The sequence below is a fragment of the Microtus ochrogaster genome, chromosome 6 (assembly GCF_000317375.1).
Source record: "Microtus ochrogaster isolate Prairie Vole_2 chromosome 6, MicOch1.0, whole genome shotgun sequence".
Lineage (NCBI taxonomy): Eukaryota > Metazoa > Chordata > Mammalia > Rodentia > Cricetidae > Microtus > Microtus ochrogaster.
In genome coordinates this window covers 26,755,633-26,780,196 of record NC_022013.1, presented here as the reverse complement: position 1 = coordinate 26,780,196, position 24,564 = coordinate 26,755,633, and the positions used below count along the sequence as shown (strand labels likewise).

General features: G+C 52.5%; 1 protein-coding gene across 7 annotated transcripts in view; it reads right to left on the bottom strand.

The window, feature by feature from the left end:
* Kif21b (kinesin family member 21B) overlaps window positions 1-17,387 on the bottom strand; it is a 48,400-nt gene extending 31,013 nt beyond the window's left edge. For all 7 annotated transcript variants that reach the window (XM_013346753.2, XM_013346754.2, XM_026780022.1 and 4 more), the window contains exons 1-6: window positions 17,042-17,387; window positions 3,543-3,765; window positions 3,051-3,233; window positions 902-1,051; window positions 681-815; window positions 175-345 (exon numbers count right to left, since the gene is read on the bottom strand). In XM_013346753.2, coding sequence (XP_013202207.1) covers window positions 175-345; window positions 681-815; window positions 902-1,051; window positions 3,051-3,233; window positions 3,543-3,765; window positions 17,042-17,082 — 903 coding nt within the window. In that variant the 5' untranslated portion in view covers window positions 17,083-17,387. The remainder of the gene's footprint in view (window positions 1-174; window positions 346-680; window positions 816-901; window positions 1,052-3,050; window positions 3,234-3,542; window positions 3,766-17,041) is intronic.
* Between the last annotated feature and the right edge of the window lie 7,177 nt (window positions 17,388-24,564).

Here is a 24,564-nt window from a genome sequence, read left to right as displayed (position 1 = left end):
GAAGAAGAAGAAGAAGAAGAAGAAGAAGAAGAAGAAGAAGAAGAAGAAGAAGAAGAAGAAGAAGAAGAAGAAGAAGAAGAAGAAGAAGAAGCTCGAAGAAGCTCAAAGATGACTGGATAGCCATTAAAGTACACAGCCTGCTTGAGCCTGTGCCATCTGGCTCCGTGTGCTTACCAGACCACAGTTGATGGAGATGCCCTCCTTGGCCCGTTCACCCGTGGCCCCTGTCCGCTTCAGCCGCTCGGAGCCAGCCAAATCCACAAAGTGAAACTTAGCAGTGAGAGTCTCATACTCAGTGCCCGTGGGGGCCGCTCCATCCGGAAGCCCAGTCACTGTCTCGTTCACCTGCAGCAGAATGTGACATCCGGCTCACCCAAACCCTACTCCTGTTCCTCTGCTGGCCTTCCACCCACAGCACCACCATCTGCAAGAGTGAGGGTAGGCTGCGCAGTACTAAGCCCGCATGCGTGCAGAGCACCTGAGATCAAACACTGTATTTGCACACACTATTGGTGATCATTACTCCATTGCATAAATGGGTGAGAGGCTGAAGAGGAGGAAAAATTGAGTGGAAGAGGCAAGCCCCATCTCTGGAGTGCTAGCTTAGCCCAGTGTTAATCCATCCAGTCCCTGGGATACACCTAGAGCGTGTAGCTCCTGGGCCCCCAAGAGCACCTCACCAGGTCAGGCTGGGCACACACGCGCATCTGGCACAGGTGGATGGTGAAGATGGCATGGGACCGGGAGCTCTGAACGTTCATCTGGGTGCTGGCTGTGGTGCGTGACAGGGCGCCCTGCTTCAGGCACTGGATCAGCTGGGGACAGATGCAAAGGGAGGACTCAGGACCCACGTGCTGTAGGGCTCTGGCCTTTAAAGGTGCCCATGTATAAGGCTGCTCACCTCCTCCTGGGAGTTGATGAGACGAGACGTGACGCCTGTGGTGTAGATGCCACCGTTGGCATCCTCATGGATCTTGATGTTGGACCTGCGGTGGCGGGCATCAGGGTCACGGGTGCTATCAAACAGGTCAAGGATCTCTTCATTGTAGAGCTGTGATGGGAAGGAAATCATGGCTGGGCTCACATGGCCCATGCCTCCGAGCCCCAGGGGCTTTCTCGTGTTTATATACCATCTCAATTTGCTAAAGTGGAAACAAGCTCTGGAGTTTAACTCGCTGAACCCTGGTCCTCCTAGATAGTGCTAACCTGAGGCTCCCCATGCTGCTCTACTCCCCAAGGAACAGCATCCAGCAGCTCTCAGCTCCAGAGGGAGGCTGAGGCCAAGGACAGAGGGATGCAAGTCCTAGGGGTAAGAGATGGGGAAGACATGAGCCTGAATTGAGAGGATCTCATTATATCGTCAGTCTGGCAGAGATGGCACAAGGCTGTGATTTCAGATGAAGGAAGGCAAGGATCCAAGAGTCCAGGGAAATGGAAGCTCTTAGCACTGTGGTCCCTGAGGTAGACGTGATGACATCTTTGGATGGGGAAAGGATGGCTATGTGCCTTGCCCGATGCTCAGGAGCAGAGAGAGCAAGAAGGGGCACTGTGGGTCAGCCTTCTGTACCAGGCAGTCAGGTATGGCCAGCCCATTCAGATGTCTCCTGAGGGGGTGCTGTGATTGGAGCTGTGGGGAAAGGCTATGAGGTCAAAGGCCAGGGGCAGGGGCAGGCAGAGTGGGAGAAGGGCATTAGCCAATAGAGTCCGATAGAGCCAGAGCACTGCAGCCCGTGGACATCTGAGGCTTTGATGGCCTTAAAGGGCAAAAATATCCCACAGGAAGGGGAAGAGGAAACAGAAGGACAAGACGGTGGAGACGAAAGTGCCATGGTGTCTGTCTATCTTGTATTGGGTAGACATACTGCATCGGTTAACCCCTGGGGATTCACTCTCTGGCCTGAAATTTACTAGTGTGTTCTTTGAAGTTATCCATAGCAACAAGGAGAAAACAGAGAAAAAGCTCAATGATATACAGACAACAAGAAACACACACTCATGTAAACAAACACCTATACATACATTCATACATACATGTACACACTCGTGTACACACATGCATATTCAGGAACACGTACGCAACCACATATGAGCACACATACATGTATATATACACAGATGGAACCCAAAGGACTAAAATACAGGTCCCTGCTGGGGAAAGCAGCAACCGTGGGTGCACAGGAAAGAGATACTGGGGCAGTATACAGGGACAAGTCTCAGCCCTGTCCATCCCTCCAAGGGCAAACGAAGTTCAGTTAAAGCCTCAAGGTGGGGAGGGGAGGGACAGGGTGGTTCTGAAGCCACCAAACACACCAGAGCAGGGTTTGTTGGTAGGGAAACTAGACGCTGAGAATCAGAACTGCCCAACCACATGTTTCAGAGGGGCCGGGTTGGGTTCCTATGAGAAATACCAAGGCGGATCACCTTCCCGGACCTTTCCCCTCATGAAGGTCATCTCCAGCTGGAATGACAGTCGACAGCACAGCCCAAATGTAAAAGAGCCACAAGATGCCCTCATGCACTCCCCAAAGCTTGTGGCTTCACGGTTGAGGCTGATACCTCCCAAAACTGGAGGACTAGAAGGAAGGAAAGCCTCTGTCGGAGACCCTTCTGTACTGAGAGGCCACCATGCATCTTAGTCCAAAAGATACAGGTAGGTGCTTGGAGGCAGAGGAAGGGCCTGGTGGGGCCAGAACACAGTGACAGACAGAGCAGGGCTCCCACCACGTTACAGGTACAGGCTTCCATGCCAGATTCACTCATCCCTAGGAAGAGGTCAAACCCACTTTGCAGAAGTAGAGCAGAATGCTCACATGACCTGCCCTAGGGCAGGGCCAGAAACAGCCAGGGTCCATCTGAAGCAGGAAACACCTCAACTACCCCCAAGTGTTTATCTAACCCTTGCTTAGACACTCCCAGAAGAGGGGAACTACCCTCTGTAGCTGTCTCCAGGGTTCCCTAGGCTCATTTCTCGGCATTGTTGGAGCCTCTAGCTTCCATGGCCTTAGGTTCCAACACAGCTCCTTCCCGACCACCCTCCAAGGCCATAGTACCTCCAGGAATTGAGCGCTGACTTTGAAATCAGGCCCAGTGACGCCCTGCTCCTGTGCTCGCCGCTTGCGTTCATCGATGCCCCTGAAGAGGTGTGCAATGGCCCTTGGGATGATGCCCTGCTCCTCTTCTGATGTCACTGTGTCAAAGCCGGTGCCCATAGTGTATGTCTTCCCAGCCCCTGTCTGCAAGGGCAAAGACAGAGAGCACGTGGTGACCAGTGTCCTCTGGGGAACCAGCAAGCCTTGGCTTGGGCTCTTACCCATTACCTCCAGTCAAGTTGCCCCTTTTCAAACCCAGAGTCATACCCTACAGAATTCTCTGCTGAAAGCCCTGCCTCGGCTAACCAGCCATACACTCATAACTCAGACGCCGGACAAAATTGCACAACTGGGCCTTAACTGATTACTCTCTGCTGGGCCTTTCCCCCCACTGGGTGGGGGGAGGGGAGACTGAGGTAGAAATGGCCACTGGTTGGGGTAGGGGTGGCTTACCTGTCCATAGGCCAGCACTGTGGCATTATAGCCCTCGAAGCAGCCTTCGATGAGCTTGCTCACACAGGTTGAATAGATCTGCTCCTGCCAGGTGTCCAGGTCAAAAACAAAGTCATAGGTAAAGGCCTTGTCCTTCCCCAGCAGGACCTGGGGCTCCCCAGGGGTGACGGAGGTACAGATGTGACAGCCTTCAATCTTCTCCTTCGACAGCTGGGGTCTGATCCTGCACAGGGTGGAAAGAGCAGCTCGGTGAAGGCGACAGGCCCTCCTCTCGCATTACCAGCCATGTTTCTCCCAACCCCACAAGCCAGGAAAGGAAGCAAGGCTGGGAGCCCCAGGGAACACCTTCAGTAATGCATGAGTATCACCCAAACCAGCAGTTGCTAACATTGCTTGAATGTTTGGTACTCTGAATGTATGTTTAGTATGTTCTATATAAATGAACTCATGTGTTTTTCACTGTGAACCAGAGAGGGATCTACTGATTTGCCTGATTGCCCGTGGTACAACATTGGATCAGTCATTGAGACATTCTCAGCCTCTGTCTCAATGACTGACCCAAGGCTGTACAACAGAGAGTGAAGGGGCCAAACCTGGGTGAAGGCATCCCCTGCCTCCAGGGGCCTGGAAGTCAATATCCCTCTTGCAAGATGACAGCTGGCCCATTCTGGAGAGATAAAGCTTAGGGACAAGGCTGGGGAGAGGGGGACAGACCAGGTGGCTCCTTACAACTCTGGGCCAGAGTCAGGTTGGGAAGAAGGCCAGCACCTCTGCTGAGACCTGTGGAGGCTGCAAGGGTCTTCAGGGCAGCAGCCATCTCCCGAGGTGCCGGGGCCTAGTGGTACTCTTGGACACAAGTTCTGGTTCTTTCAGGAGTTGAGGGGCCAGACCAAACACAATCAGGGCAGCCTAGGTCAAGTGCAAAGTACCCTGTCAAGGCAATGAAAAGGGACACTGAGCCAGCTGCAGGGTGGGCCAACATCCCAAATTCTGGCTCAGGAGGGATCCCCATTTAGAGGGAGAGGTGGCACCAGTGCTGAGCGGGGAGCTAGCCATTGGCAGAACTGTCTCCATCCAGCCTCCCCTCACTTCCTTTTCTAAGCTGCATCACCATGATGAGGTCCCCATGGCAACCAAGCCTGAGTCAGTAAGCATGCGCATGCAAGGACTGGCAGAAAGCACCCTTCAGATATCCTAGAGCAAGAGTGGGGGTAAGCTCTACTGCCATGGGTTCACACAGCAGCCCTACCGACAGGCTGTACACTTACAATGAACTGCTTGTCAGGCCCCTCTCCCTACGCCAACATTTACCAGGAGAAGAAAGGAACAAGAGGGGCCAGGCCAGCACCCACTCACGGCCCAGAGGTGCCTAGCTACAGAGCCCAGGCCTCCAAGTCATCATCTTGTCCTTGTCCCCGTTGCCAACCCCCAGGGACCCACTCAGAGCTATCAGCTGGGTAAGGAGCTCCCAAGCCTATGGCTGCTCTCCGCTGTGGATGAGTGGACTGGGGCGGGGCAGGTGTGGGAGGGGGGTCAGACGGGAGTGGGCACTCAGGCAAGTTTCTACCCATATGTAGGAGTCTGGCTTTCCTCAGAAGTATTTTCTTTGAGGTATAAACAGTCACTTTAGTGAGTGGCTCTCTCCAGAAAGAAATGGAAGCCCAAAGACCACCTTACATAACTGTTAAGAGCCATACCAAGATGAGAGCCCAGCTGCCCAGCCTCTTACCTACTCACTGAAACTGGGTTCTGACAGAAAGGACAAAATTGATGCTTACGTGTTCACTGCGGACCTCCAGACCAGAACCCCGCCTCCTCACCACTGCCCCAGACGTTAGGGCCAGCAGGCTCCACCTACCTAGACTTCTACTTCTGCCCTAACCACTGTGACTGCACACACACAGAGCTCACTGCCTGCAGGGCAAGGTCTGTGAACTGACACGTCTTAACTCTTGATAATACAACCCCAGGAGGTCATTACCAGTGCCCTACGGACAGACAAGGAAACCCAATGGTGTCATTCCGAGTCACAGACAGTGAGGAGCCATTCCAAGCCCAGGCAGGCTGAATGTACTAGCTAGCCCTTCCACAGCCCTGTAGTATGACTGGGAGAGTGGAGGGAAGCCTCAGACACCCAGGAAAGCAGGGGCGGCTGTAGAGGGTGAGGCATGGCATGGCATGGCATAGAAACGGGAGCTTTGGCTCCGTCCTGGGCCTGTGAAGCTAAGACCGGATGCTTCCTCCCAGGCACAGGGGTGCTCTTCGGTGAACTGAAGACACATTGCAGGAGCCTTTGAGGACCCTCCAATGGTGTAGACAAGTATGAGTTCCTGAGATACCCTCCCTACCACGTGGCAGCCTGTGATGGGATTTCTGGATCCAGTTCAAATACCATTTAATTACTGAAGGCAGATGGCAATGCCGGCGATTGGAAAAGATTGAATCAACATCCCTGGAGACAGAGGGAGCAGGCCTGCGTCAGAGGCCTCCCAAGGTCTTCAGTAGCCAGCCGCCAGAGCATCCAAGGGCATGGCAAAGAAGAGTGGGGAGGAGAGCCATCTGGGAGCATGTACATAGGGTCAATGGGGGCTTTAGGTGCCAAGAGTTGTGGGGTCTCTCTGGGGTTCTATTTTTGGCCCAGCACATCTTGATATGAGGGGTTCTGTATCAGAGAGCCATCTAGCCTCTTGCTAGCCTATTCAAAACATCAGGATGCAATTTGTGAGGTTCGCCCAGGGAAGTGAAATAAATAGGAGACAGGACATAGGCCCTGGGTGAGTCACTAATTCTCAGAACAACTGATCTGGAAGAGGGCAACTGTGTCAGTCTTATGGATAACAAGCGGCTGCAGGAGCAAGCAAAGAATGAAGATCTCACAGAGGCCTTCCCGCGTGTGGGTAGCGGACTAGCCAGCACTCACTACTCCCTTACCTTGGAGGTTTACAAACTAGGGTATCATCCCCACTTCCTAGCAGGAACCATGGCTCAGTCACTCAGGTAGAAGACAAGAAGGCTGGCATTCAGCCTCTGCCCAGGCTGAAACCACAGGTGCTCCCCTACCTCCCTCGCTGCTTTCTTTCCCTAAACACTCCACCCCCCCCCCCCATTGCTAGAAACTTCCTCCCTCCTGCCACTGTCAAAGCTGGATAGAGCATGTGCACTCCGGCAGCACCAACCAGGGAACTGGGCTGCCCTGCCCTCAAGGACACATGGTCCTGTGACAGCTGAGCTCATCTTCGGTGCCTGGTGGAGATTTTGAACCCTCAGCCCAATAGGCCAGAGACAGGAGACTTTGTCCTGCCTCTACCCTCTCATGGTCTAAGCCTGCACTTGGATTATCTAGGTTTCTCAGTTTTAGCTTTTATTTTATTTTTTAGATTTATTTGTTTATTATCTATATAGTGTTCTGCCTGAATGTATGCCCGTATGCCAGAGAGGGGACCTGATCTCATTCTGTATGTTTGTGAGCTACCATGTGGATGCTGGGAATTGAACTCAGGACCTCTGGAAGAGCAGTTAGTACTCTTAACCTTTGAGCCATCTCTCCAGCATCAGTTTTGGCTTTTTAAGAACTGCATCACCCTCCCCTCCAATAGCCTCTTCCATTGGTCCCACCCTGGATGATGTCACTTCTGCGGGTTGCTCTCAAAGTGGCAGTGATCTATGGAAGGAGAAGTTTCTCTTTATAGCTGGGGAGGAGGGGCACAGATGGCAATCACTCAAAACTGAATTCTTCCCAGTGGCGTGGAAGGAGAGGTCAGGGGTCAATTGCCAGGTTCTTCCAAGTGTACCATGGTCCCTGTGAGCTACCAAGCAGGCCAGCACTAGCAAGAGGCAAGTGGGGGCATGCATCTTAAGCACAGAACATGAGAAGGCAAGAAAGACTCAGCTGATCAAGACGGACTATCTGATGGTCTGGATATACCACACCTAGGTATATTCCAGAAGGAATCAAAGACAGGAGACCACCATGTCAACACACCCATGTTTACTACAGATCTTTTCAGAATGGCCAAGTTGTGGGATGAGCCTAGGTGCTTATCAGGGCTTATCACTGGCTAAAGAAAATGTACATATACACAATGAAATACTATTCAGCCAGTAGGAAGAATGAAATCATGCCATTTGCAGAAAATGGACTAGTGAGCCTCTTGCTAAGTTGGGCCAAGAAAACTCTAATCATGTTTCCTCTATAGATGTAGTACTTGAACTTAAAAATAAGACTTGAAGAGAAAAGAATGAGAGTCTAGCCGAATTCAGGAAGAAACTTCAAAGAATAAGAAGATTTCAAAGTACATGAGACAAATACATGAGAAAGTTATATTGAAACCTATCACTGTATGATTGGAATATATCCTAAAATAGAAAATCTGGGAGTGGAAAAATGCGACATTTAAAACAATTAAATTGGCATACTATGTATGACCTGCAGACCGGTTTCCTATTATCAATAAAGGCTCTCAGCCTAAAAATCCTGTGACATTTCTGCCGGGGACAGACAGTGTGAATCTCACAGCAGACCATCCCTCTATCCTTTTCTTCTCCCTGTAGAGAAGGAGGGCCCTGGGGCCCTCTCCGAAAGCCCTCCCGCCGCCGCCGCCCCGGAATCTCCCAGAACAGAGCCGGCCTATTCGCCATTTGGCAAACGGCAGGCAGGGCAGGGCAGCCAAGGCTTTTCAGAGGCAGGATCTGGCACCGCGGCTGAGGTAGCCGTGCTTCCTCTGCTCAGAAACAAGCAGTGGCTGGCGTGATGTGGGCGACTGTCCCCACCCCCGCAGCGCTGAGCGGCAGCAGAGAGACTTAAAGGCGGGGACAAAGGCAGCCAGCGAGCTGGAGCCCAGGGCTGAGGGAAGAGCTGAGCTCAGCGGTTCCAGGGCTCTTCGGGAGCAGGACAGGGCGGAAGCAAAGGGCAGAGGACTCGGCAGGGGACAGGCCAGGGGATGCTGAGGGGCTGCCAAGGGCAAAACACACTCTCTGCAGAGGGTAATAACTGAGTGCATCTGGGCACATGTCTGGGACCCCACACCCAACCCCAAAGTTTAGAAGAAGAATCACCTCACGGCCTCTAATGACGTTATACAAAGTCAGCCAATGCCCCTCCTGGAAGCTCCGCCCAGTTATTGGGCTCCTAGAGGTTGGCTGGGCTTTGAAACTAGTCCCACCTACTCAGCTAGTATCCCCAGAGTTCCTAACCTACTCTCTCCCCAAGGCTTCAGCCGAGGCTTCCAAGGGTGCAGCTTTTTACACTTAAAAAGACTTTTCACTGATGAGAAATACCAGGTGACATAAAATAACCAAGAGCTATTCCGGGTTCAGAAGTTTAAATGAAAAGAAAATAACATTTATGTTTGTGTGTGTGTATGCATGTATGGCAGGGTGCACACGTGAAGGCCAGAGGACATCCATTGGAGTCTTTATTTCTCCCACTGTGTGGATGCTGGGGATTGAACTAATGTTATTGGACTTGGCAGCAAGCACTTTTTTTTTTGTTTTTTTTTTGTTTGTTTTTTTGTTTTTTTGTTTTTTGTTTTTTGAGACAGGGTTTCTCTGTGGTTTTGGAGCCTATCCTGGAATTAGCTCTTGTAGACCAGGCTGGTCTCGAACTCACAGAGATCCGCCTGCCTCTGCCTCCCGAGTGCTGGGATTAAAGGAGTGCGCCACCACCACCCGGCTGGCAGCAAGCACTTTTACAGGCTGAGCTATCTCTCTGGTCCTCAGAAGCTTCTTAAAGATGATGATGAGGGGTTGGAGAGGCACTAACTGCTGCTCCAGAGGAGCTGGGTTCGATTCCCAGCACCCACATGGCAGCTCACAACTGTCTGTAACTCCAGTTCCAGGGGACTTGACACCTTCATATCAATGTACATAAAATAAAATTAAATAAAGATGATGATGAATCTGAGTATAAATGTTTTTTTTTTTTTTTTTTTTTTTTTTTTTTTTTTTTTTTTTGTGGGGACATTTCCTGGAACCTATTTCACCAAGTACTAAACTTCAGTTAAGGGCTCCCACCTCGCTAGCTACAAGACAACGAGATGTCATCAGTCACTCCTACACGGTGGTCACAGTATGTCATTCAACTCATGGTGGGCTATTCTGTCCTCTCTATCCTGTCCCCTAGCTCACGGTCATTTGGCTAATAAGAAACAAGGCTGCCTTTTCCACAGAGTTTGGGCAAACTAGCTTACATACACTCTCACTTGTGTAAGATCTGCACCTGAGGAACTTCTGAACAGAGAGACACTTTCTTCCCCAGACCTACCCCCAAGGCTTTCAGAACCAGAGACCTGGACTAGAGTTACTCTCAGATGGCCAAAATAATCAACATGCTGGATCCTTCTGAAGGAGTTCCACGGACTAAAAGCAAATCTGTCTTGTTATAATGAGGCCTTTCTAGATTCTTGAAAAGGAGCCCTTGGGGGCTGGTGGGGAGGACTCCAGAGGGACATAAAGGAGCCTATCACCCAGTCTCTAACTGTGTTTTAGTCAAGCTTGATTGACACCAAAGGCAGTTTAGGCCCACTGGCTCCCTCCTCATGCCCAGCCTGACTCCTCACGCCTAGCTCCAACCACGGGTGGCAGGGCGGAGTGGTGGCCCAGCTGCCGGCTTGTCATGGTGTGTGTTTGGCTCACGTATGCCAGGGAAAGGAAAGGGAAGGGACTCAGAGGGGCCTTGTGGTCTCCAGTCTGCCCTTCACACAGAGTCTCTAGGCTGTGCTCTGTGACCTGCCAAGGGCCAGCTCTTCCTTAGCAGTGACTGGGCAAGATCAAAGGGGAACTTAGCTGCAGCCGGAGGGATTTAGATAAGCTAGCAAAAAGAACTTCCTGCCTATAGAGATTGTTAAATCCTGGAAAAGCAAGCCTGAGGGAATCATGTCTTGGGGGCAGCAGCCTAGAAGCCTTTCCCAGCTTCTCCCACCCCTTAGCCTCCTCTCAGGACAGTCCTGAACCTCTAGGAGAACCTAGGTGCCAGGTGCACTTCTGCACATGAACACAGGCAATGTGTTGGGACAACACTGCGAAGCAGGGGACACATGAAACTCCGAAGGTGACATTTCACCAGCTCCGAGTCCCACAGTCTATAATGATGCACATGAAACTCAAAGCAGCCTTGTCCATGCCCAATCCTGCTGCAGTCACCAGGCCACCCCTAGGCAGGGCCAGAGGGGTCAGGATGGAGGAAAATGATCCCTTTAGAATCCCTGCTGATTCCACCAGCAGCTGCCTGCCTTCCTGCCGCTTTGTAGCTAAGGAGACTGAGCTAGGACCATTTGTAGAAAGCAGGCCTCCTTCGTCCTCTGTAGCCCCCCCCCACTCCCCCACTCCCAACACACACACACACACACACACACACACACACACACACACACACCTCTCCTAGGCAGCCTGGCAACCTGCCAGCTCTGGGGAAGACTGCTAGAAACAAAATCCTTGCTCTCTCAGGGGAGACTGGCTTTCAGATGCTCAGGGGCTTTTAGCTGACTTAGCCTAGAGAAAGCATCTTCCCACCGGGGCTAGTCTTCTCTCCATCAGGGTGGCAAGACCTAATTCAGGATGCTGACTCTTTCGTAGAGGGAGGGAAAACCCAGCACTACTAGGGGCAGAGTCACCAGGACCCCATGAGAAACAGTAGATATCACTGTTTGCCTATGGGAACCTCCCCTGGCTTTTCATAGTCAACTCGAGTCCTCCTGTGGCAGTCCTGGGGGGGGGGGGACAGACTGGGCTGGCTCTGCACCCCAAACAAGACGGCTTTGTATTGTGGGGTCAAAGGGCATGGGTTTATGAGACCCTGGTAGACTTGGTGAAAAGGGTCAGTCAACACTCTCTGCCTGACTTCTGCTTCTGAGATCAGAGAGAGGGGGCATGATACCCCAAAGACTCCTTAGGAGGCACTGGGGTGTCTAGGGCTCCGACCCTACTCCCTCCCCTCCAAAGGGCAAGTCCTCAACTTTGCCTTTTCAGTCCATCCTAGAGTCCTGGCCACTGAGTTCTGAGTCACACCCAGAGGTCAACAGGGGAGGATACCTGCTCTGAGACACCTGGGGAGAGCCATGTTGTCCATGACTTCAGCCTCAGAGGCACACCCCAGAAGAACCAAAAGGCAGGCAGGCCTAGAAGCAGCAAGCCACAAGTAAGAGGTGTCAGAAGCCAGAGAGCAGGAGGCTGGGAGAAGGCTAGCCCCTGTCTGGGGGAGGTACCCCCGCCTGGGATTGGCCAGCCAAGCTGCCAGGCTGTGATCAGCACCAGGCGCTTCCTGAGACAGGTCTCCTCTGTCTTTGGAGCCTGTGGAAAGGGCAAGCCCAAGTCAGGGAAGTGCCACTCAGCTGTGTTTCTCTGTCCCACTCCCATCCTGGGGCATCTGGTAGGGGTTTTCCATGACCTCCCAAGAGACAGGAGGCATTGCAGCATCAGGCTTAGCCCAGATCCTGAGCTGTGCCGGCATCTGCATCTGGTGGGGGGGGCAGCTCAGTAGGGGCTGGGCCCAGGGGACACTCCCCAGCTGAGGAATGCTAAGCAACAGGCAGCTGGCTGGCTGGCTGGAGGAGAGAGCTGTGAGCCCCCCCCCCCCACTCCCGCCTCTGGCCCTGTTGCCATTCCCTATTACAAATCTGTAGGCAGCTGGCTCTCTGATAGGATGCACCTCACTGAAATAGGTCAGCTCAGCCTAAAGAAAGGACAGGCAGCCTGCCCCACTGCCATGCTACCAAGGTAAACAGGCGAGAATGCAGGGACAGGGACCATAACATGCCCTCCTTCCCATACCATAGACAAGCTGGAGGTCAGAGAAGAGTCCACTCGAGACCAGGACGGGGCAGCCATTAGGCCACCACCTGCCCATGGTTGCACGGTCCCTCGGAGTGCCCCCACTCCACGCAAATCTTCTCAGCTAAAGCAGCTGATTGGCAGTTAACTCCAGCTGTTCCAAGGTAGAGGCTTTCCTCAACGCCTAGGGACCCTACAGAGGTTCTCAACGACCCCAAAAAGATTATCATCAGAAAACACATTATGATTCATAGAAGCAGGAAGACTACAGTTATGAAGTAGGAATGAAAATGATTTTATGGTTGGGGGTCACCATGACTGTATTAGGTCACAGCGTTAGGAAGGTTGAGAACCCCTGCTAGAACTTCCTTGCCTGGAGAGTGACGTGGTGGCTCAGGCAAGAGACAGCCTCAGGGACCCAAGAAGAGGAGAACAGAAGCTTCTGGAACGCAAAAGAAGACAGCAGGGATTCGGGAGCTCAGGCCATGGTGGTGACAGGCAGCTATGCCCAGCAACCGCTAAGGCAAATTTGGAGCGATTCACCCTTGCCGCACATCTGCTCAGCATGGTGTGTATTTCCCACATCCCCTTTCACCACAACAAGGCAGGGCTGTGAAGCTTCTGAAGAAACTGAAGCCAGAGAGCACAGCACTCGGCGGGATGGAGAAGCGAGTTGGGGCAGACTAGGGACATCTTGTAAGCATGTACTTGCAAAGGAGAGTGGCCAGAGCTCAGATCCAGTCTTCCCCACCCCTGCTCCCCTCTGCTGCTCCTGTAAGCAGCATCAATTCTCTGGTCACCTGAGCAGGACAGCACAGGCACAGTGCCCAGCACCGAGCAAAAATTTAAGCAATTATGGTGTTTAGTCACTGCCCCATATCCACTAGAGCATATTTCTGCTTAAAAGAAAATGAATAGATATAAATAAATTCATTTTTACTAAACAGATTATTATCACTTAAATTAAGAACCACCTCTTACGGACACTGAGGGATTTTGTTTAAACATTTTACTCATCTTCAGGGTACCAGGAGTCTTCCTGTATCTCAGTCACTGCAAGGGCATTGCGCCTCCTCCTTCACCCTAAGCACTTTTCCACACAAGGCGCAGACCAGAGTGAGCCAAGTGTTCCTAGTCCACAGTGGCTAAAGATGAGGTCCAGAGAAGAGCGAAGGGGCTGCGTGACCCACCCAACCACCCGGTAGACAATTACATAAGCTAGGCCCTTTGCCCCCAGAACTATAAGAGTAAGGCTGTCAGGCTTGGGTCGCCCCGGTGGATTCCCTGGCCCCAGCCCCACCCCACCTCTGCTGTTTTCAAATGCTAAGATCCAATCAAGCAGGCAGGCTGGGTAGTGGAGGGGGCCGATTTCCGGGGCCTGCGGTTGCTACACTCCACTTCCTTGTGATGACAGAAGTACTGTTTTTGAAACAGGAGGCCACTACCAATCTCCTCAGGTCTCCACACAGCCCATAGAGGGCCAGTTCCCCAGATCTACAAATTAGGCAGCAAGGGGCATGGCACTGAATGGCACTGCTTAGCTTTGGGACCCTGAAGGCACCCCACGTGTAAGGACCCCACAACTTCTTCTGTCTTTACTCTCCTGGCCGCCTGACCAAGCCTTGATTAAAAATTTAGGCAGCCGTTGACTAAGATTTCAGAGACGCCTAATACTTGGGAAGTAGCAGCAGTGAGAAGTCCCAGAGAGGGGAGGGGTGGAGTCTACCACTGCCCGCTGGGTCCCTCAGTAGCCTTAAGGGCCGGTTGTGGGGCTAGCCAAGGCACCTCCCCCTCCCCAGCACACTAAAGGAAGGAAGCTGAGCGGAGACCAGCAAAGATAAGGGGAAGGGGCTAGGCAATACCAAGGACTCTCCTTAGGGTGCGGTCCAGAGCTGGGGGCTTAAATGAATTTACCATGTGACTTGGTTTCCATCCCCAATTTAACTATGTCAACTTGCATATCTTGGCTGCTCCCCCTTGCTTACGCCTCTGTTTTTGCAGCGTGGTGCTTACAGCTCCGCCTCCTCCCTCTCTGAGGTCACTGCTTACCCTTCTCCTCCCCCACCCCCACCCCAGGTAAAGACCTTTAGAGTACAGGGATTACTGGCTAAAAGGATTACAGGCAGATGGAGGGAGTCTCCAGCGTGAGGTTGACTGGCCTGGATTCAGGGCACACCTAGCAGGGGAGACCACAGTGTGAGGATCTGGGGGCTGCTCACACCTGGCCCTCTTCCCCACATCTTCAAAGTTCCCTCTCTGACTTTAGGAGTCCAGGCCTCCAAGCAGCACTTTGTACTTAGGCTGCTCCAACCCAGTTACAAGCCAAGAGCTCCAGGGTCCCCTTTTAACATCCCAGGGCCTCTCTTTCCCCAACACACTCCTGGTCAACCCTGTCTTGCTTGCTCCCAAGGCCAGATCCCACACGTGATTTTCATGGGAATTTACAAAGATGAGGAAGGACTTCCGGGAAGTCAGAAAGCGCTGGCTTTGCCAGCAGCTGCTAGGAAACTTACGGTAGTGGGTAGGTCTAGGCAATCCCACATCTTTGCTCCTTCTCACAAATGTGCCCAAACTGGATTGTAGCCTCAAACTCAGTCCCTTCACGGACACCAGTGATTTCTGAAGGTGGGACGTAAAAAGAGATCCTAAACCACGGAGAATTCCCCCTAAAGCACATCACTGGCACCTTCTGCTCCCTTTCCCAGCCCAGTCCCACCCTCAGCTCTCTGATTAGAACCTGGGTCCTGTCCAGGCATTGTCTGCCTTGAAGGGCCAGCTGCCCATGGAGGTCCAGCGTGTGCAGGGCTGGCTGGTCAAGAGCCAGAGGGCAGATGATGAGTGGGAGGAGTTCTCACCTTCCTGGAGCCCTCGGAAAGGCTAACTGTGGTCAGTTGCCCCACAACTTCATCTACACAGGTGACCCCAGCTGGGAAAAGCATCCCAAAGACCTGGGTGCAGAGGGCAGGCACCATCAAGGTCCCAGGAACCTCCTGATGGTGGTCGTGGGAAGGGAACACTAGCTTCTCCCTGACTCTCTACACTGGTGCCCATGCCCCTGGGCTCTTGAAGTAGGAACTCCTTATTTTACCATGCCAGGCCCCGACTGGGGAGTCTAAATCGAGGGGGTAAGGCCTTTGTTTGGCCCTCTCCTGCAAAATGGAGTCTAAAGGAAAGCCCCCACGGATAGCGCACCCCACCTCCTGCCCTGTCAGTTCTGGTTCATACTGGTTGAGGGTTAGGGTACCGTTTTCTTTTTATGGTGGGTAGCTCGCCTCTCCCCGGCTGCAGTAAATTCCATATTTACGCGTCTCACTCCCACCCCCACAATGCGCTTCCCTCGACCTCCAAGGGTCCCCGCTGCAAAGTCAGCCTCAGTAGCAGCCTGGCTCCGCCCCACCAGCCCACCAGGCACCTGCAGGGCTCCTCTTTGTCTCAGGCTGTTCGGTGCCAGGACGAGAGTGCACAAGTGATGGTCTAAGTGCTGTAGGAGATGCTGGACCGGAGACCCTCCACCTCCCTCCCTCAGACCCGGAGCTATACGCTGTCCCTGTGCCTTCTCTCTGGGTTGCACAGAGTTGGTCAGGCGGCTGGAGGCACCTGCTCTAAATGAAACAGGAAGAGGGAACCTATTCTATCGCTTTCTCTGATCTTGTCTAGGAGCAGCTTCCCAGGATCCCTGGAATCTGGGTCATCTCTAACCCCGGGGATCTGGAGGTGGGTCTCAGAGACCCACCCTAGGCTTTGACTACTCCCCCGTCCCATTCTTCAAGACTGGAACAGAGACGTGTGCTCCTCTGGACATGCCTGAGTTGGTGACCAGCTCCTACATCGGCACTCTCTCAGTATGTCCTCAAAGAGAAGACCCCAGAACCAAATCAAGGGAGCTGGTGAGCAGCATCTCCACCCAGCACAAAGAACACAGATGGTTCAACTTTGTAGCATTTCCTGCCCCTGCACCTGTGTGCAAAAGGACCCACTCAGTCACAGTCCTCCCCCTAATGTCTGCCCGATCACTTCTAGTACCTGCAGGTGTTGGGAATGGGACTCCAGATAAACCTGGGGGCCCTCTCCCTTCTCAGTGACACCTATGTGCCTGCTGTGAATGTAGCATTCGGGTCGTGCCACCCCTTTCACCCCTTCGGGGCAGTCCCTCAGATACACCTTTCCCTCCCTCCCCTAGCTCCATCTCCTTTTGGGGCAAGACCAGCAGGGTTCTCTCCAAAAGCCATTGGCACCCTGTGGAAGGCCGAGGCACCATTCCAACCCTTTCATGGGTCCCACAACCGATCTTTGTCTGTAGTACCCGCTCCCAGGATGGTGAGCTGGATCAAGAGCAGAGAACTAGCTAACTAGGGTAGATGGGGGGAGGGGGAAAATTCACTCCTATACCCCAGAATGAGACAGCAGCCTCATGGGGAGGCGAAGAGGAAACACACAGACGCTCCGGCCTGGGCCAGAGCTGGGTGTGAAATACCGGATTTCCTTGTTTATTCGATTTTCTGATCATTAAGGGCTCCCAAGAGGGGCCAGAAATTACCACCCAAACAAAGCCACCCTCCATCAGTCTGCAGGGCCGCCGCTCCCCTGAGGCAGCCGGGCCAGCGAGCGTCGGCCCCTCCTCCTGGACTGCGGGCTCCAGATCGAGCGGTGCCCGCGCCCCCCGCCCCGAGTCCACGCGAGACAAAGCCCGAGCCCCCCTCCTCGCACGCCCCTTCACCACCATCGGCGCTCACCTGACGGCCACTTTGACGCAGCAGTCGCCCTGGCCAGCCATGGTCCTCTGGCACTAGGGTCTGGGCGCGGATCAGGGGTGGGGGTCCGGGGGCCACTGCTCCAGGCAGCGGCTGCGGCTGCAGGAGGCGGAGGCACGGACACTGCCAGCGAAAGCGACCTCGCAGGCTGGAGGTGACATGCTCGCAGGAGGCGGCGAGGGGCTCACCCGCGGCCGGCCCCACGGGGCTGGTCCCGCGCGTCTCCTCCAGCCATCGCGCGGCGGCGTTGAGCTGGCTGACAGCGGGCGGGTGAGACCCGCAGTTCCCTACAGCGCGGCACACGCGCGCACACACCTCCCACCCGGGCCGCCACCTCCCGCCGCAGCGCGAACAAAGGGGGCGGGGGCCGAGCCGCTCCAGGACCCACCCCCAGCCCCTCAGAGCCGCACAGGGCTCCGCCCCTCCCTGGAGCCGCCAATAGAAGGTCCCAACGAGCAGCAGAGGCGGGACTTGAGACTTTAAAGGGACCTCTTGGCTCGCGTCCACCGGGTTGCTGGGAGGGGCTGGTAGGATTGGAGGGCTTGGGGGTGAAGGCGGGAGTGGCCTGATATACTCGTCCTGGAACTTGACCATTCGGGAACCTCGGCCCTTGAATTCGTGGTACCTCAGCCTCATTGGCACCTTCCTTTCCTAAATGGGGAACGGGACTCAAAGAGGAACAGTCCAAGGTCATACAGCGAATCTGTGGCTTGGAGTGGGTAAGAACCCTGGCCTCCGGGCAGTATGCTGCACCTCAGAGCGTCCCACAGTGATTAGCAACTCGCCATTTGAAAAAACCAGGAAAGTATCCCTTCTGCATTTATTCCCGTAAATTCGTCAACCTTTATTGAAGGGGATTCTTGTTTATGTCTTAGTAAATTTCCCCAACTCCACGCTGCAACATCTTAAAAGCCCATCTTTTGCTTTGATTGCTGGCCAGCTCAGACTCTCCCTGCTAGACTAGGGTCCCATTGACCTTTATGACCCACAGATGACCCATTGGGCCTGGTTCACACTCTGCTTTGTGACCGTGGGGGCAGAGGGTCAATGTGGGAGGCCAGAGCTGCCTAGGAAGTGGTAGGAACAAAAGGGCTCTTTAACTCCAGATACCTGGATGAGGCTGGATGGCAAAGAAGGTGGGAAGGGAAGGTGAAGGCCAGCAGCCACAAACACAAAGTTACTTAAAAGACAGGGGGCAGCCCTGGAGACTTTAACACCAGGCCTTGAGAGAGGAGAGGAGGCTGTGACGTTCCTTTTCCAGTTCACCTCCCCTCCCTCTGAGCCCCACTTCTCCCTGCCCCCCAACTCTCAACATTAGGGCCATTCACAGGGCCCCTCACCAGCTGCTCTCCCTTCCCTGGCTTCACCCAGCTCCCTTCTCTGGAAAAAGGCCCAAGAGGAGGACCCAGCTGCAGCTGAAGATGTGGATGGAGACCTCTGGGGGAGGGGAGACAGGGGAGCCTGGCTCCAGAGCTTCTTGCATCAGCCTCAGATGATGAAATCGCTTCAGAGATTTTGGCAAGGGTGTGGGTTAGGGTCTCAAAGAGCCAGTTCTTGGTGCCATCACACACACACACACACCCATCCCCCCACACCGTCTGTGACTGCTCTGCCCAGGAACCCAGATCCCTGTTTGGAATAATTTTAAAGGGAAATCTCAAAGTTCTGTCACAATATTGTTTCTACTCTCTCAGCAAACAGGAGGTGAGCCATGCCCCAGAGTGGTGGGGGTGGTCTGGATAAGGGGTCCTGGTGGGATCCTGCATATTCATATCTGCATCTGAAGCCAGTGAACCACATGTCTTAGAACAAGAGGCCAGCAGGGCATTGAGGCATTGAGACCTCCCCATCCTCCAACTGAAATGGATGGAGGGAGGTGAGGGATGCTTGTACTACACAGGCAGGTACTTCTTGTGTATGTTCTTGTTCATCTTCCAACCTCGTGAGCTAGGTTCTAGTACTCCTTTTCAGTTTTGCAAGTGGGAAAATAGAGTCTTATAAGCAGCAGAGGATTTGAACTCATGCTGTAGTTCTAGGCTTCCCACCACCTCTAAGGTAATGCTCAAGGGGAAGGGAGCAGGGTCTGCCCAGCTCTCCTTGAAGGAGCCACAGGCTATAGGCTTAGCCCTCCAGAATGATAATGTTGTGTTTTCACCAAAACGCTCTCCCTCCCATCCATCTCTGGGCTTCTTTGGTACTTAATTCTGGTTTCCTGTTTGCCTTAGGTCTTCCCAGACTTCCACCAGTAGGTGACCCTTCTGACTCATAGTTCCACTGCTGGGAAATGCCACCAGAGCTGTCCCCCCCTCCCCTCATCCTCTGACGTCCAGGGTGTCCAGTTAGGGTGAGCAGGGAGGCGCATGGGCTGCAGATTTGGGCCTCCTAGATAGTTTCAGGGTTCCAGTTACCCCCACCCACCCCAGCAGCTCCCTCCTGGGCCATCAAGGAGCAGCTGGGTGGCGGAGGTTCAGACCCTGCCTCCGAGGCTCCACTGTTCAGAAGTGAGGTCATGTGGGGATCTGAGGTGAGAAAGAGGCTTTGCAGTTTGGAGAGATTTAGATCAGGCCACTGAAAGCCTAAAACAGACTCTGCCCTTGTTGAGCTTTATCCGGCTTCAACACTACTGCTGCTTTGCCGTCTTCCCACCTCCTACCTCTTCTTCCCAGCTGCTCTTTTTCCCTTCTCTCCTTTCTAAACCCTGAGGTCCCTCAGGGTCAGCTACTTTCTGCAGTCCTCAATGCTTCACACACACACACACCCCATGACATCTCTCAGGATCGGCTACTGTATGCAACCCCTCAATGATACACACATACACATACATGATGTTTCTCAGCATCAGCTACTGTAAGCATATGCAGCCCTCAATACTTCACACACACACACACACACACACACACACACACACACACCTGGTACACACCCATGACATCTCTCAGGATTGGCTGCCGTATGCAACCCCTCAATGATACACACATATACACACACACATGATGTTTCTCAGCATCAGCTACTGTATGCATGCATATGCAGCCCTCAATACTTCACATACACACACACACGCACACACACACATACACACATACACTCATACACACGGTGGAGGGTGGAGAGAGAGAGAGAGAGAGAGAGAGAGAGAGAGAGAGAGAGAACAAGCTGGCTCCAAGCCCCTAACTGGACTAGAGTATAAGCCATAAGCCTTGACTCCTATTCTGAGCTGAGTCCCTTCCCCCAGGCATCTTGGGTCCTCCATCATTTCTCCTGACAGGAGCTGTGGGCGTCTGGGCAGATGGGAACCTAGGGGAGGTGTGGGAAGCCCCCTCCAAGTCAGGAAGCTCCCACGCAACTATAGTTAAAATACTCCAGCAGTGACTTAGGGCAGCCATCTGGCCCAGCGCGCTCTTAGACACATTCCACTTTTTAATAGTGATGCTGTGGGAACAAATAGAAACTCTGAAGGGGGATACCCATAGATACCAGGAATGTTCCCAAGGTGGTCTCAACTTGAGTCTTCCACCCCCCCCTTTCAGGGGTGGCCCTGGGTAATAGCTTTGTAAAATCTAAATAAACCCTGGTGTCAATGGTGGTGGTGGATATAGAACTCAGGACCTTGAGTTCTAATCCCAGGCCTTTCCCAGCAGCTGTGTGGGGGTCCATGGAAGCAGAGGCCTCAGCCTGTTCTTCAACAGTATCCTCAGCAGCTGTCCAGCTGCAGCCTCAATGTCCATCCAGAGGTAGAGCCCGTTCTTCCCACCAACAGGAAGCTCAGGACCCCAGAAAAAGTCCACTGAGCTGCAGACTCAGGAGATCTGAGTGCAGACATGACCCGAGCCTCATTTCCTGTGTTTAGGAGGAGACAGGCTGAGCCACAGAGGAAACCAGAGTCCGTTATAAATAGCAAGGATGACAGAGAGCTGTGGGTTTCAAACATCTATCAGTCTTAAAACAAACTCTATTTTTGGCTTCAAATATAATTAGGATTTAATTAATGCTCTGTGTAGCCTCAAAAATGTATCTATTTCTCTTATTTTTAAGCCATGAAGCTCAGGCTAGCACTGAAACTCATGATCCTCCTGCCTCAGTTTCTAGATAACTCTAGGCATACCTCATTGTACACAGTTCTCTGTCTCTTTCTCTCCAGTTTTTGAGACAGGGTTTCTCGATGTAGCCCTGACTGTTTTAAACTCACTCTGTATTCCAGACTGGTGTTGACTCAGAGATCTGTCTGCCTCTGCCTCACAGTGCTGGGATTAAAGGCATGCACCTGCCGTACATGGTTCTTTTTTTGGTTTTGGTTTTGGAGACGGGGTTTCTCTGCAGCTTTGGAGCCTATCCTGGAACTCGCTCTGCAGACCAAGCTGGCCTCAAACTCACAGAGATCTGCCTGCCTCTGTGCTGGGATTAAAGGCACGAGCCACCACCACTGGCTCCTGTACATGGTTCTTAATTAAACATGGTAATTTTACCTACCCTTCTCCTTCACTGTAGCTTCTAAAAGTATTAATGTGGCAATTTTCAATGTCACCAAGTTCTAAACTCAAAAAGAACCCCCAGGACACATTTACCGCTAGTTTATTTTCAAGTGAAGGAACTGAGGCCCAAAGGAGGTAAAGAGACTTGTTGAAAGTTGCATAGTACAGCAAGTTGGGGCTGAGCTGCAGGGCTGGAAGTCTGGTTGCTGTGCTGTCCCAGGGCAGGCTCCATGGCAGCATGATACGGACCCCAAGGCTAAACATCTGAAATTAGGCTGTCGTAAGTTTATAGTCCTGACAAAACTTTGGTCTGAGTGAAATAACGAAAGACAGCCCAGAGGCTGAGTTGTGATCTTCTGAGTCACAGAGATCTGGGCTCCCATCCCAGTTCTTCCCCTTATGAGCTATGTAGCCCTGGGCCAGTGATGCAACCATACCCAGCATCAGCTCCCACATTGAGGAGAATCACGTTCTCATCTCAGGACCATTATGAAGTTACAGTGGGGGACCCTGCACCAAACATCCCACCCAGTGCTTGCCTCAGAATAGGTGTCAAGCCTTCACATTGTCTTCGGGTTCTCCATCTTTTCTCCAGCAGACTCCACCTCTGTCTGGACAGAGGGCTGGGTTTATTAAAAAGAGTACCAGCCGGAGAGGCACTCTCAGGCTGACAGGACACAGGATGAGGTGTCATAGTGGGGGCTGGGATGGAGTTCAGTGGTGGGAGGCTTGCCCTGCATGCCTGGAGTCCCAGATTCATCTGAGCAGCCAGTGTGAGATCTGCTGGGTGGAGAGGGGAAGCTGCAGGAACTTACCCACAGTCTGCTGACTACATACAGCACAGTGGGAGCACCGTGGGAGCACAGTGGGAGCACCGTGGGAGCACAGTGGGAGCCGGGCGCTTTCCAGGAAGAAACTTTAACCTTATAGACCCTTTCGGACACAGGTAATCCTGGACCACCTCCCTGGAGGCCGGCCCTCTGAAAGGGGAGAGTTTGTACTCTCACCCTGTAATCATGCTGGATGGACTATGTTACATACATGTTCTCCTTTACCCTCACGATCATCTAGGAGGTATGCACTTATCATGCCTGTTTTGCAAAAGAGGAAATGGGCTCAAAGGTCCCTTGGCTAGGGTAGTAGTCGTTAGGGCTGTTCACATATTTCCTGTACTCTGCCTTCCAGCATAGGGCAGGACTACATGTCTTTAATCCTTGGATGGTAAGTGGCCCTGTGACTTTAACCAATAAAAAGGGAAGCTATAGGAGCCACTGTCACTGTCACACCTGTGTTGTTCACAGGCCATGCACGAGAAATAAACTTTTATTGTGTTCAACTGCTAAACTTGTAAGTTGTGTGTGGTCCTGGCAGAACCTAACCTGCTCTGATACAGTTAGTGAAAGCAGACCCAGAGACTGGAGATTTCCCATCTGTAAAGACACCAAAGGGCCCGAGTGATTTCCAGGGCCCTTTGAGTTCTGATCTCCTCGGCTGCTTAGAGGCAGATGGAAGAAGACAGAAGTCTAAACATCTATCTCCATTCATCCTGATGTGACTAAGGTTTGACTTGGTTTCCCGGTCACTAGGTTGTGGTTACTGAAGAAATGTGTGGTGAAATATGAACCCTTTGGGGTCCCATAGTTCCCCAGGAGTTCAGGAACCACTCTGTGAAGTCACTGGAAAACACCAAGGGCCTTCCTCCGCCTCTGGCTGTCTTGTCAGTAGGAATGGTCCCCAGGTTGGATCCCAGGACTATCTGTATTCATCTCTAGCGCAAAGATTGGCCCTATTCAACTCCCTTATTCCTTTGGGACTTAGTTATTCTTCAGTGAGATGGAGGCGCCACTAAGGGCCACAGTCGCTGCTCAGAGATGTAGAACCTATTCTAGAGCATAAAAATCTCAGAGGCACAAGCAAGGTCATAACAGCTCCCATTTCTGAATGTTGGGCTGAGCATGTGGTAAACGTTTCCACTTCATGCAGTAATGTAATGTTCACAACCCCAGGAGGAATAATTATCCCCACAAAACAACCAGAAGGTCATGGCGCAACTAACAGAACAGGGTTCAAACCCAAGCAAGAGGATGGTGATTTCATCTTGCGTTGAACTACCATGAAGGAAAAGGCTGGACCCGCCCTTGATTGCTAATGAGCTAAGAAAGTGAGCAATGTATCCTGTGAACTCACCTGCCAAAATGTGTACGGGCGTGAACACAACAGGTTTTGCTATGGGCCCAAATGCTCACCAGCAGGGAATGGGTGCACAAACAGGCATAGTCATGATGGAATCCTATTCGGCAATGAAAAGGGATAAGCTACTGGCACAGGATGGAGAACAGATGAGTCTCAGTGGCACTCAGGGAGAGAAGCAGACTCAGGGAGAGAAACAGCACGCATGTTCCTAATAATGATAGGAACAGCCTAGAAAACAGAGTCAACCTAACGTATCAGAAAATAGATTCTGGCAGAAAGAGGGCTATGGGGCAGTAGGGGCATGAAAAGGTCAAGAGGGGCTGCAAAAGGCCACAAAGAAAGTCTTTTGGGTAGTCGGTGTTCGCATTCAGGTATCTGTAGTGGTCTGCCCTTGGGGTCCTGACAGGATAAGTCCTCAGTCATAGCCGCTAAGAGCACCTTCCGCGCACAGTCACCACATTCCCTTTTAAAAGGTGGGCCTTGCCCACCTCCCATCTCTCCCCCCCCCCTCCTTCTCTGCCTGTCTCTCTGTCTCTCTTTCCTCTTTGGCTGCTCTTGTCCCCAGAGGCCTAGCTCCCCTCTCCTCTCCCCCCTTTTCCTATTCACCTCCCCCCAATAAAAGACCCCCACCACCTGAGCTCGGTCACATGAGCATGACTTCTTTCTCTCCCCTGCCGTGTTTTTAAATAACAGTTGGTATGTATGTAAGGTAAAGATGATCTGACAGCTATATGCATTTCTCAGGGTAAAGCAAACCATTGTGTGTGCTGGATATGTGTAACTTACTTGGTTAATTTTACCTCAACAAGGCTGCTTTGTATGTGGAAGTCAAAGGTCATC